The sequence below is a fragment of the Periophthalmus magnuspinnatus genome, chromosome 7, assembly GCF_009829125.3.
Source record: "Periophthalmus magnuspinnatus isolate fPerMag1 chromosome 7, fPerMag1.2.pri, whole genome shotgun sequence".
Taxonomy (NCBI): domain Eukaryota; kingdom Metazoa; phylum Chordata; class Actinopteri; order Gobiiformes; family Gobiidae; genus Periophthalmus; species Periophthalmus magnuspinnatus.
This window is the reverse complement of record NC_047132.1, coordinates 6,120,957-6,134,390: the sequence shown is the minus strand read 5'-3', so window position 1 is coordinate 6,134,390 and position 13,434 is coordinate 6,120,957. Positions and strand designations below refer to the sequence as shown.

General features: G+C 38.5%; 1 protein-coding gene across 4 annotated transcripts in view; it reads right to left on the bottom strand.

Annotated features, from left to right (window-relative positions):
* scube3 (signal peptide, CUB domain, EGF-like 3) overlaps nt 1-13,434 on the bottom strand; it is a 147,969-nt gene that overhangs the window by 116,846 nt on the left and 17,689 nt on the right. For all 4 annotated transcript variants that reach the window (XM_033969920.2, XM_033969921.2, XM_055223327.1 and 1 more), the window contains exon 2: nt 1,020-1,142. In XM_033969920.2, coding sequence (XP_033825811.1) covers nt 1,020-1,142 — 123 coding nt within the window. The remainder of the gene's footprint in view (nt 1-1,019; nt 1,143-13,434) is intronic.

Genomic DNA, 13,434 nt, shown 5'->3' with positions numbered 1-13,434 from the left:
ACTGAAAGAGTATACAGTCAAACTAAATATTATTGGCAGAGACATATTTTTCTTGTTTTACTTCACATTGAGCAGTGCACCGTTCCTATATACTGTATTTGGGAAAAATATTAAAATCTGAACCACATACATTTGTCGTCCGTAGCTTATCCATTCGAAGGTCGACAACAGCAGCGGAGTGTAATGAAGTACAAGTACAAATAGTAAAGTACTGTGCTTAAGTAAAAATGTGAGATATCTGTAAATTGGAGTGGATACTTTTACTTTTACTTCACTATATTTTAGAGCAGGTATCTGAACTTTCTACTCCATTACATTTTTGAAGAGCTGAAAAGTAGATGTATTTTTATTACAGTTTGAGACCTGCAGAAAAGGCTGAGGATTTATTTTTAACACATTAATCTAAAAAAAAACAAAAAAAAAAACAACAACTATGGATTCGGTTGTATCTGTTGAACAAAATTCAGCACAAATCTTTATCAATATCAATAGATTTGAAGCTTCCTTAGATCTCAAAATTTTTGTGAAATACATTGACTTTTTACTCTTTAAATATATGTTTAAATGGGTACTTTAATACTTTAGTAGATTTTTTCATGTGATACTTTTACTTGAGTTTTTTTTTTTGGTTTTTTTCTCCAATATACTTACTATACTTTTACTTAAATAACAAAATCTTCGACCACTGTTCAATAATTGTATCTATACTCTTTTTGTGTCCTTGGGCAAGAACTTAAAGCACCTTGCCCCCACTATCTGCTTACTCCGGTGGATGAATATGTATGAATAGGTGACTGGAGGTACAAAAGTGCAATCTTATTTTACCTATTGCCTAAAGAAAACTGGAATAACATATCAACTTTGATTCTAGGAAGTCTCACACTTTTATTAATAATCATAACTTAAAACATATAAGCACTTTTCATGGCACTCAAAGTCACTTCACAACTAGGACTCCTTCAGTTTAATGTTCAGTACTTGTACACACATAAGTGCAGTAGTTTCACCGAGAGCCGTACCTTCACAATGCTTCCCGTCTCCTTTGTACCCGGACTTGCAGATACATTTGTAGGACCTGAGGGTGTTCTGGCAGATGGCGTCAATGCTGCAGTTGTCAATGGCCTCGGCGCACTCGTCCACATCTACAAGAGGCGGGAAAAAACGAGAAAATACATGAAGTTACTGTAATAAATGTCACAGCTGAAGGTCTTTTAGAGTAGACAAAGTGTAGTGTGGTGTAGAGGCGTGTTAAAGCAGAGTGCACTGTGTAACTTTACTGGGAGGGTCCGCCACCTGCTTGTCTCCATGAAGATGTTATTGCTTTAAACTGGATTGTTCCATAGTGTGACATTAAATGTGTCTATCTCCATAGAGACAAGCAGGTAATGCCATTAGGCCAAGTTACAGGTCAGACCTATGGAGAGGTGACCACACTCACAGTAAAAATGCATGGTGGAATATTTTTTGAGCAAAACACCTGCACCTGATTAAATTCTAGATATACAAGTTTAATGTCATACTGTGGAACATTCCAGGAAAAGGTAGATTCATGTCCATGGACAAAAGAAAACACAAGCAAGTACTGCTTTGTGGGTACAAAACAAAAGTTCTTTACAGCACTCACTGTTATCTCATCCTCTCACATTTTAATTCTACTCCGGGAGCCAGACACCTCCTCTGCTTATTATTTTTCTTACTATTAGTGTACACCTCAGGCCATTACCAGTTCAGAGTCTTTTGTTTCAAACTCTTTTGCCAATAACATTTTGAATGCTAAAGACTCTACAGTGATATTTAAGCATCATACCCATGTCAGCATCATTTGGACCATGTTTCATAACCCTGTTACAAAGTATGTACGTGCATGGTCTCGTCATCTGAACTCCCCCCTCGATTTAAACCCCCAAAAACTCAAACATTTTAAAATATATAAGACTATCACTTATAATATTTCATGTATAAACATTAGTTCTGCCATGTTTGAATAAAATCCATGAAAGTTAAGTTGGATTTTTATCCTGAAATCTGCAAGTTTCCCATGGAGTGACCCATATGTATGCTATACCCAAATGAGTGAGAATACTACAGCCATCAGTTTGGAACATTGTTTCTTTTATAGCAGGTGGACTGTTGGAGATACAGAGCTCGTCTTGGGTTTAATTTAAAGTGGATGAATTAGGGGAGTTTTCTATTTACGTATGACACTGTAACTCGTCATGTATCAGTTTTGTTTTTTGTTTTTTTTCAATAAATGGTCTAATAAGTTGAAAAAAAAATCATAAGGTTCATTCCAGTATTCTTTCTTCAAATTTCATGACTATGTGACACCGGAAGTGACTATAGCACTTCTTTTAACAGACTCAAATAATTTCACACAAGGTGGGTCCAGAGACCAGGGGTCAATGGGGTCGAGTTGAAACAGAAGACTCTGAACTAATGGCCTAGGTCTACACTAATGAAATATAATAGTAAGAAAAGGTAAGGGGGTCTAGCTTCTGGACTATTCTATTGTACTTTTTATCATCAGAACAGACAAACAGAACATAGGAAGTGATGTTTTCATTGTTTCATTGTTTAAGTTTCAAAATAACATCAAGACGATTCTCTTTTGACAAAATTATTACCATAATTATTTTATCCCTGGCTTTTGGACATACAATTACTTTTAGCATCTCACTTAGATTTTGGATGAGAATAGAGAGCCTCCAGTCTGTGTTAATCCAGATGACTATTCCAGGTGTAAAGGATTACCTCCACAGAGCACAGGAGAGGGCCGGCTTAGCACGGTTTACACAGCCTCCCATAGGAATAGTGTTATCAGCACCCGGAGCAGGAGCCAGCTGATAACACTGCAGAATGACCACTAACACAAACCTACGGCTTAGCAAATCGACCCCATTACCGCTTACAAAGTATTGTCAAGTCAAACTATAAAAGGCCTATTACTTAAAGGCAGGTAAGATTTTAAAATTCAGAAACATGACCTGTCTGTGCTCCTAGATTCAAGGTACAAATGTTCAAATCAAATACAGATACATTTACTGATAAAAACTGTAATGCTGATTTATTCTTAGTTACAAAAACATTGAACATGGTGGTTAAATTGTTTCTATTATAATTGGGTGTTTTGGTTCTCAAGAAGGTTCTCATTATCCAATCAAAAAGCAGAACTAGCCTCACACGAGTCTCTCATTTGGGTTGCCAGTTTCAATGTCGAAATGCAGTTGGTTTAAACCTAAAACGCCTCTCTCTGATCTGAATCCTCTCTACGTAAACCCCAGCACTTACAGCCAATCATTAATCAGTGCTAGCACAGCCTCTGCAACTCAGTGAGAGAATTTTGAAGGTTCTGAGTTTTCACATGAGACAAGAATGAGACAAACGTGTGTGTGTCATCTGTGTGCAGGTCATTTCTGATTGTAATATATATTTTTATAAACAGAGCACAGGCTACATACTGTCACTTTAAAGGTCCTATATTACACAAACTGACTCTTGAGAGCTTTATGCCATGTTATAATGTTGTTACCTCATCAAAATCATCCCTGGAGTTGTGTTTTGTTTCATTCACACATGTTTGAGTAACATTTTATTATTAGTCTGTCAACATCTACATCACAAGGTGGAGCAGAGTGTTTTAGTAGTAGTATTTTAGATTCTGATATATATGGAGGGGTGGGGGTGAAGCTGTGAATATAACAACATATTTTTGCAACAATATGAACTCAGTGATAATCTAGTGTTTCCTTGTTTTTGTTTGTTCCACTTGCTGTGATCCACTGGGGTTAGTGCCCGTCTTTATTTGAATGTTATAAAAATACATTTGAAAATACGAGTATGAAATATGTTGAAAAGCATAGGCAGCCAAGGATTAAACTGTGGTGAATAAACTATTCCAGTTTTGGAATATGTTGGGCCATAAGGTTTGAGTGTTGACTTTAATACTGGCCATAAAAAAAGAAAATTGTAGTATTATTCCCAAAGTCCCACACAATGGTGTATAAAACAAAAGTGTGGCACAGGAGTCACAAATTTCCAAATATTTGTTCCAAAACTTCATGAGTGAATATAATAGTGCTGTTCCTACAAAATAATCTCAAGCAGTGGTGAAAGGCAACAAAGTACAAGTAGTGAAGTACTGTACTTTACTTATCTGTACTTTACTTAAGTACATTTTACAGTGGATACTTTTTACTTTAACTTCAGTACATTTAAGAGCAGGTATCTGTACTTTTAACTCTACTATATTTTTGAACTGGACTGAAAAGTAAAAAGTACTTTTCATATGAATCGAGAGGTTATTTTTACCATGTTCGTGGTAACATCCTGACTGAAGTTTTCGAGTTCAAGCTTTGGCTTTGAGCAAACAAAAATAAATACACAAAATGGATTCACATTTCTGCAGTTGACCAACATCTGTATCATTTTTAATCAACATCACTGCATTTAAACTTTATCAAATGAACAACACTTGCATGAAATAGTTGTACTTTTTACTTTTTTATTCATGTGATACTTTTACTTTTACTTGAGTAGCTCTTTACCTCTGTATCTGCACCTTTACTTATGCAACAAAGCTGAGTACTTTATCCACCGCTGATCTCAAGCAAAAGTATACTGCATGTATTAAGCTGTATTTGTACAAAGGTTGAAAAAGTGACTAAAGTAAATGTAAATAATCAGTACAAGCCTGGTCCAGTTTTCCGCTTTAGGGCACATGTCGCAGTGCAAACAGCTGAATATGCAGAACACAGGCAAACAACATTACCACTAAAAGTCCACATTTCATTTTGACTTTCTTTCAATATAGCCTGTGGTGAATCAATTAGTTCTCTTAAGGGACCGTCACAATTTATCTTGAATATTTATTTTGCAGTATAAAAACAAGCAGCAGAGATATTATAGGCAGTTCTGTGGCATGAATTCCACAAAGCCACTTAAGCGCTTCAGCCTCCCTCGAGCCCAATATTGATTTATATTATGTGAGAACAATGAGAATCCCAGCGTGCGTGGTCTGAGCCTGTTCTGTCTCCCCACATAAGAGGAAGTGTTTTTCAATAGCACGGGCATTAATCATGTCTAAATATCTATCTTATTGTCAGTGTTCTCAGAGCCAAGTCTGCACTGTAGTTAATATTCATTATGACACAAGTCTTTTCATCTTCTTATGAATGTTTCCAGATGGGGCGCTTTATCTTTCCACGCTGCGAGGCCTGTTCACCTCACGCAGATGCAGGAGCGATAAGGCAGCGCTGATACACTGTACATGTGTCTAAACAGCAGACGCACACTCCATACACGCATACATCTACTTTTGAGTGTATATATAAGAACTGCATTTTGGGTAGGCGTGTTCATCTAACGCAGATGTAGGACTGTACGCAGCGCTACTATACTGTTCATAAGAAACTAAAAAGACAATACAACACAAACATTATACATTACACGCTTTCTTTCTTTCTTTCTTGAGCGTATAGATATGTAAGAATTGGGTTTTGGCTAGGCTGCTGTCACAATAAAAAAGTGCAATGTGAATTCTGATACTAGTCTAGATTTTTATTTCGGATTTTGAATTAAAAATGCTCTTTTTAACACAATAATGTCCATTCCTTATGTTACTATGTGGTCCTATACTAGCTCTGATACAGATACAAACTTATTTTGCAGCCATTCTGGAAAAATCCTGTTTGTTTATGTGTTTTGTTTAGTTTTTTCAGTATTGATACTTAAAGTGTGTATCTAGATTCAATAGACTGATTTTTACACTGATTTTGATACTTTTGACAATGCGGATTAGGATAAAAACATGAAATTGAGGATGCCATCTTTGTATTATTTTGCATGGGGAAGTCGATCTTGAGAGCAAATAAGTTCTATAGGGACTAGAAAGACTGATTCATCTTTGACTTGTTGGTGCACATGAACATTGAACATTTTACACAAATCAATCTACATTTTATTACATTTTAGCGGCAAAACTTCCCAGATTTTTGCTTAACCGGAAATTGAGGACCAGTTTGCCAATTTGATACAATAACCCTGAAACGTGCTAATAATTTCAACGTAAAACAAGACAAAAAGGACCTGCGTTAAGGAAACAACAGAAACTGGAGGTTGGGGAATGATGTGTCTTGCCCAAAAGCATAAGAGTAACGTGTTCTACAATGTGTAATAGCGTTGATACCGTCACAACTCAAACTTTTCAATTTCAATATCACAATGTATCTATTTTCGATGCTAGTTTCAGTATTGATTTTTTGATTTTCCCTCTGATATTTGTTCAAGTAACACGTGTAATCAAAGTACTTACATATGTTTGTTAAGAGTCCACGTTTCTGGAGCTAAATTGCTTTGGATTTAGTGAATGTTCCTCACTCAATGCTGTTTTCCTATAGCTGGATTTTTTCTCCCAACTCTTGTCTGGCAGCTTTAATAAGTTATTGATATGGATCCAAGAGACAGATGGACAACAAACAGTTGAGTGGCTGCGAACCCCAGATGCCTTTTCTATGGAAATAAACATGTCATAATCAATATCGCCTTCTCTCCATCCCAGAAGAGGGGCTGCCTTGAAGAACGCAGTCATTCCGCCCTGCTAATTGACTCCTGCCCCAGTTATAAAAAGATTTTGTTTTTCATTGAGCATCTCTTCCATTCTTTTGTGTTGAAGAATTATGGCTGCGGAGGACAAGTTACAGCAGCCAACTCTTTGAATAAACAAAATCAAAACAACGAAACCAGAAAAGAAGGAATCTGAACACTTTCCGGGGCCAAGTGTGACTGCATCTTCATGGTTTAAGCATTTCAGTAATTTGAGGCACAGCTAGCCAATGCTGGTCTGACATTCTCGAAGTATTGAACTCAGTGATTTTCTTGGACGAATCTGGTCAAACAAATATGCAGAGAGTTTATGCTCCATTGCCCTCAGAAGGCTTCGTGCTCAGTTAAATGCCCCATAAAATTTTACTCGAGGCAATTGCGAGAAAGTGCTTATTCAAAATGTGATAATACAGTCTAGTGGTGGATGCTGCGCTACTTATTTGGAGAAGGAAACCGAATCAGCTTTCTCCCGCACACACACAAAATCAATCTGAGTTGCACAGTGTCAACAAGAGTGCACCAGGGCTGTGTCACCGAGGTTAGCACAAAAGGGAGACAAGTGCTGAGGCGTAAAGCAATAGTTTATGAAGATTACGGTGCTATTAGAGCTATAATGCAAACTTAGCCTCCCATCAAAGCTTATGATCTGTTCGTAATAGTCAGACAGTTAAATGGTAGGTTCACTTTCTGCCACATCACCCAGAACTTTAGCTCATTCTGCAAGATTTTTTCTCCTCAACAGTTGAAGAACGCAGCACAACCTAATAATAATAATCATATATAGAGTTATATAGACATTGAACGCTCCACAAACTTTCTGAAGCACTTTACAGAACTCTCAGAATCATTCCTTCACTCCTTAGTCACATTTTGGGGATAAGAGGTTTCTTCTATATCCTTAGTTGCCTTGTAGATTGACAGAGACATGGCTTGTAAAACACAACCAATAACACATCACATTTTGCAAAAGTTTCTTGTGCAATGATGCTATCAGGGAGTGAACCGTTTGTAACTGGTGAGCATCTCTACCATAGACTGTGTAAAGAAGTGGACTAAGTGAGTGTAACGTCACCCATAGCGTTCAGCTCCAGTCAAATAAAACTCATCGAGGCTAGAGCAGTTATAGCAGCGAATTTGGAGCCAAGTTTCATATTTGGAATTGGCAAATATCATAGCTGTTGAATGTAACGCCCCTCCCACCTGTACAGCTGATTTAGCAAGAAGCAGGCACTTAGCGACACTGTCAATCAAACCTGTTGCTAACGGTAGCGGGCGCAACCTTGGGGGGAAAAAGGCGCCTGATTTGTCTGTTGTTGTTCATACAGTATCTTGGTTTATGTACACAATAGTGAAATAAAAATACCAGAACAAAATGAAAATGACGAGCGTGACAGTAGAAGTTACGGAGAGAGGGGCGACAGTTTTTTTTAATTGGAGCCAGAGTCGAGCTGGAAGTGCGCCCATGATCACTTCCTATTTGGAATGCAGAGTCTATGATCTCTACCAACTGATCTACTGCAGCCCTATAACTATTGCATCAGAGAAACAACTATTGAGAAACAGCAGAAGTTGTAGAGTTGTCATAAACACTCAAACAACAACCAAATACTAAAGTAGCTATTGTTGGGTTTGACTCCCGGGCGATGTGGCCTTTTCTGCTCGGAGTTTCTTCTTGTGTCTGGGTGGGTTTCTTCTGGGCGCTCCAATTTCCCCCCGTCAACCCAAAATATGGACAAAATCCTCCTGCTAAGGTAATCCTGACCGACCCTAGCTCAAGATCTGGAGATGTGTTCCCAGGTGCTCCTCACAGGTTGACCCCGGTGGCATAAAGGGCGGGTCACTTGCAGAGGACAAATTCCCCTACAGGAATCCATAAAGTACACATTAATAAAACAGCAGCTCACTTACTCTTCAGTATCACACCAACAATATGTATGTACCTGCACGCTCTCTAAAATTTGGAGAATACAAATATATCGAGTTTCAGGCTGTGTTAAGTATGCAGTCAACATAGTCAATCACAAAATGGTGGGAGGTCTCAGGAGTCGTAGCTCTTGTGGTTATTGTTCACTGCGGCATGCAAAATGGAAGAGTATCCGCTGAGGACCTGATACCTGATCCAAATATGAAATAACAGAGGTCAATCATGAATAAAAGTAGTCACACAGTCTCCTCTGATCTGCCGTGTCAATTATTTATAAAAGCATAAATCTGCAGAGGACATAAAATGCAAATTTGGGCAGCGATAGTGCTTTTGATACTCCCTGGTCTTTACCTAACGTAGGATGACAGAGCCCACAGAGGTACGGGCAGGTCTTATGACAAGAGGATTGGCAGCTCATTAACCGCTCGACTCAAAGGGCGTACCTCTGTTTTGTCTAGACCTGTCATTTTAACACATTTCGTGCGATATATTGCTTGAGTAAAAACAGACGATAATATTGAAGATAATTAATGCGTCTGACACAAAACGTTAAAGCAGGATTATCACCAAAAAACTATTCTAAATGTACAATATTGTTAAAATTACCTGCAATAAATAAACAGAAGACACTTAATTGGTTTGCATCTGTTCACCGTATTCCGTAAGTTTCCATGAGCGACGCCATCTTTGTATTATTTTGCATGGGGAAGTCGATCTTGAGAGCAAATAAGTTCTATAGGGACTAGAAAGATTGATTCATCTTTGACTTTTTGGTGCACATAAACATTGAACATTTTACACAAATCAATCTACTTTGTATTACATTTTAGCGGCAAAACTTTTCCCAGATTTTTGCTTAACCGGAAAAGCCACCACAAAGAAAGCACAGCTGAGTCGCATTTATGGCAAAAGTGGGTGGAATATGGTTAATACTGAGCTAGAAGTTCCAACATTGCCCACTTATGCGAAGAAAAAGCTACGCACGATCAATATTGACCCCCAAAAATCATTGCTCCATCTATCACGTATTGAACGATAAGTCGATATAGTAATTATCATGACAGGGCTAGTTGTGTGATTAGGCAAGACACTCACTTTAAAGCCGTAATTGGGGTCACTTCACTTCTTCTACTCTGTTTTCCCTTGTCCTCTGTCATACCATCTGCCTTCTTCGATGAAACAAAGCAAAGACTATTTCAACCGAGAACACACTATTTCCTCCTCATCCTTACCTTCATTTGTCGTTTGTTCGCCAGGGATGTCCAGATTAACGTGTTTTTTTTGTTTTTTTTCAATTGTTATAAATGGCTACGGTAGGCTAATTTCAAGAGTTTTAGAACCAACGATTTACTCATAGACTGTATATATAAATGGACATAGCTAACCTGCGAGACGCCACGTTCCAAATAGGAAGTAATCATGGGCTGCGCTTCCGGCTCCATCGACGGTATTTTTATTTTGCTATTGTGTTCGTAACTCAAGATAGGAACAATAACAAGAGACAAATCAGCTGCTTTCTTTCCTCAAGGTCGCTCCCACTGGCGTCAGCTGATAAACCAGTGGTGCAGGCGGAAAGGGGCATTACCTTTAACAGCTTCGCTCCTGATTGGCTCTTTGGTTGCTATGATACTCGCAGTCGGAATTCCTAATATGGAACTTGGCTCCAAATTCGCCGCTATAACTGCTAGCTTCGATGAGCTTCATTTGACTGGAGCGGAACGCTGTGGGTGACGTCAAACTCACTTAGTCCACTTAAAATGTCAACGTATAGGTGCAAACACTCACCTATTTGTCTGTGTCTCTAATTGTTAAAAAAAAACATCCCAAAAGATCCCCTTTGCCGTCTTGATGTGATTAGTATTAAGAGTAGCCGACACATCAAGGAATTTCCCTTGAAATTGTGTGAATCCTTTAGTCCATCCTCATTATTTACCCAGATTTTATGTGGACTCTCTGGCCTAAGTGCATTGTTTACTTAAGGTGGAACGCTGGTCAGGATTTCATGCCTGCAAAACTGTGTAAATAGTCTTTATTATAATTTAACACACTTTTTGGGATGAAACTTGGCACATCCACAGGTAGCTATTTGGAAAGTTACTCTGAAGACCCATTACTGAATTTGGGCTTTGCTTTTGACTCTAAAGTGCTCCCCACATGTAAAGGGCACGCTGCTGCTCTGGGACCCTGTCGGAGGCGCCTTTCCGGCCCTGATTTATGGGATGTCCCGGGATAAGCAGGGTATTTAGCCAGGCCTGGGCTGAGGAGGAGAGGGAGAGCTACAGAGCTGGAGGTGCGCAGTTCAAATACAGGGTAATATTGACTTTTTTCTTGTTGTTTGCATTGCCCCAAAATCTGCCCCATCACCTTTCCTACAGAGACAGAAATAGAACATTAGAGCAGGGACCCTCGTAAGCCCTATCCCGAATAATGCACAAATATATACGAGGTGTAGCTACTGATGCGTGCAGACAGTGAGATACGGAGGATACAATCAGACTAGTTCAAAAGACCACACAGAAATATACATCCATACAGTGATTATTTATTGCTTCAACTATGATGATTACTTTTCTTAATTCAAAAATTATCATAAAAGCAGCAACTATAAACAAGGTTTTTTAACATAAAAATACGATTTCTGATTCAAAAGTTAATTAGTTTCTCTTGTCTAACCAGAATCTATTAGCTCGCTGTTTTATATTTTGGCATTCAGATATTTTTGTGATTTTTTTAAATTACTGAGGTTAGACTCATTAAAATGTGTTTGATTATTTGTTTACCTATCACTCCAACACATTTGTCGCTTCATAATTATAGCCTTACTGAATTTTAAGGACAAAACGTTTGTAGTACTCTTTCATTTCTTAATCGTACCCAGTGGAGCACAAACATACATGGCTGCCAATAACATACAGAACTCAAGTATTCTACAGAAAATGTTTACTTACTTTAATTATTCTGTTAATCAGGTCACAATATGGTAAATAGTAAATGGTCAATGGTTTTACATAGCACTTTTCCACCTTCAAGACACTCAAAGCACTTTACTTTCAAGAAACCACTCACTCATTCACACACATTCATACAACGGTGTACACAGACACTGGGGCGAGCTGGGTTAAGTGTTTTGCCAAAGGACACAACAACAGAAGCCATCTGTGGGAGCTAGAATCGCACCATCAACCTGTGGATTAGTAGAACTGACCGCTCTACCAATGATGTTTATGCCAAGAATGGGATTCAAACCATCAACCTTCGGATTAGTGGATGAACACTCAACCAACTGAGCTACACTACGCAAGGAATTTTAGAAAATCCCAAGAATTTTAGAAGCTGAAAGCTGAAAGTTACTTCAGTTAAATCACCAGTTAAACCTTAAGTGAAGTGAAGTGCTTTTTATCTGACTGCTATCATTCAGAAAGTTTGATTTAAAAAAGCTGGTTATCTACTTCATGGATATATTCGATAAAGTGAGTAAAAAATACATATATATACTCATACATTTATTTTTTTTGTTATTTGGTCCTAGTGTATGTGTACTATGAGTTATGAATCATGCCCTTGTGATGATTCTTCTCAGCTGGTGCACATACTAAACAGTCCTGGGGTTTGACCTTGTTGTTACTTCTAACATTTGCATTAATAGTTTCACCTTTTAAAACTTTACCTTTCAGATAAACTTCCCCGTTTGTGACCCGCTGCGCCCCTGAAGGAAGGGTGCTGAGTTCACTTCTATTAAAGAGCTCCTGGGACTGAAGTGTTTGCCATAGTGTTTAATTACAAAGAACATGTGTAATACTGGCTCTTAGCACATGGTTAGTAGGAGCTGGTCTGCGGTCGCGCAGGAGGGGGCTGAGGCGGCGTAATTACTGCAGGTACAGAGCTGCAGGAGAACGCTGCACTGTGTCAACACTAATAATGCGCCACAAATACCACGCTTTGTGCACTACGACATACACTTAGAACGTACGAGAAGTTCATTCAGTGACTTCTATATGTAGTGTTTTAAATAGCATGGTTTGCAAATAATCTACCACTGCTGTGACGACAATTATTACAACCCAGCTGCTTTTCTGTATGAACAAAGCAAGATGTATCGGGTTTGCGTGGAGCTGTAGTTAATGGAGATATATTATGCTTTTTTTTTACTTTTATTGTATTTATCAATGGCACACTTTATTTTAAACTTGAATATTGATCTGAAACGAGTCAGGGATGCTAACAGTTCATTGGCAGCTGGCTGAAAACCACTCACTATGCTAAGTAAACTCAATACAACAAGTGTCGCCCTGCCAGATGATGCTGACAGCCCTACGTATGGATGACTGCAGTACATGGTAGTAAGCAGTGGATTAAAAAAATGACGCTGGTGAACACTGATTGTAAAAAAGCAAGTAAACAGCACTTGTCTCGAATGGGGCAGGAAGTAAAAATGGGAATTTTCAGAGCAAATCTCCAAGAACAACATAAAGATTACTCAACCATGCATGAACCACTGAAAACATAACTCAACGTAAAAGTTAATGACGAGGAGAAGCAACTGTAGCACAATTAAACGCTCTTAAAAGTCGATTTTGGTGTCAATTATCAATGAAACCAAATGAACATTAAGGGTAAAAGATAGATATAAGGCAGTGTCCACCGGAAATCTGATCAGAACTGTAAAAGCGGATTGGATGAGCAGCCAAACGTCTTCACTCCTACAACAATTTGTCCAGTTGACACGTTTACTTTCGTCTTTTGCTATTACGGGCAAAAATGACAAACAATGCACGCACAGTATCCAAAATTAGGGCCAATTCACATGTACTTTCTGATCCTGCAAAGAACAGGATCTCCGGTCACTGGCTGCAGCCCTGTCCCCGCTCCACGGTGCAGACTTGCAAACCTCCTAAAAATTGTCCTGATGA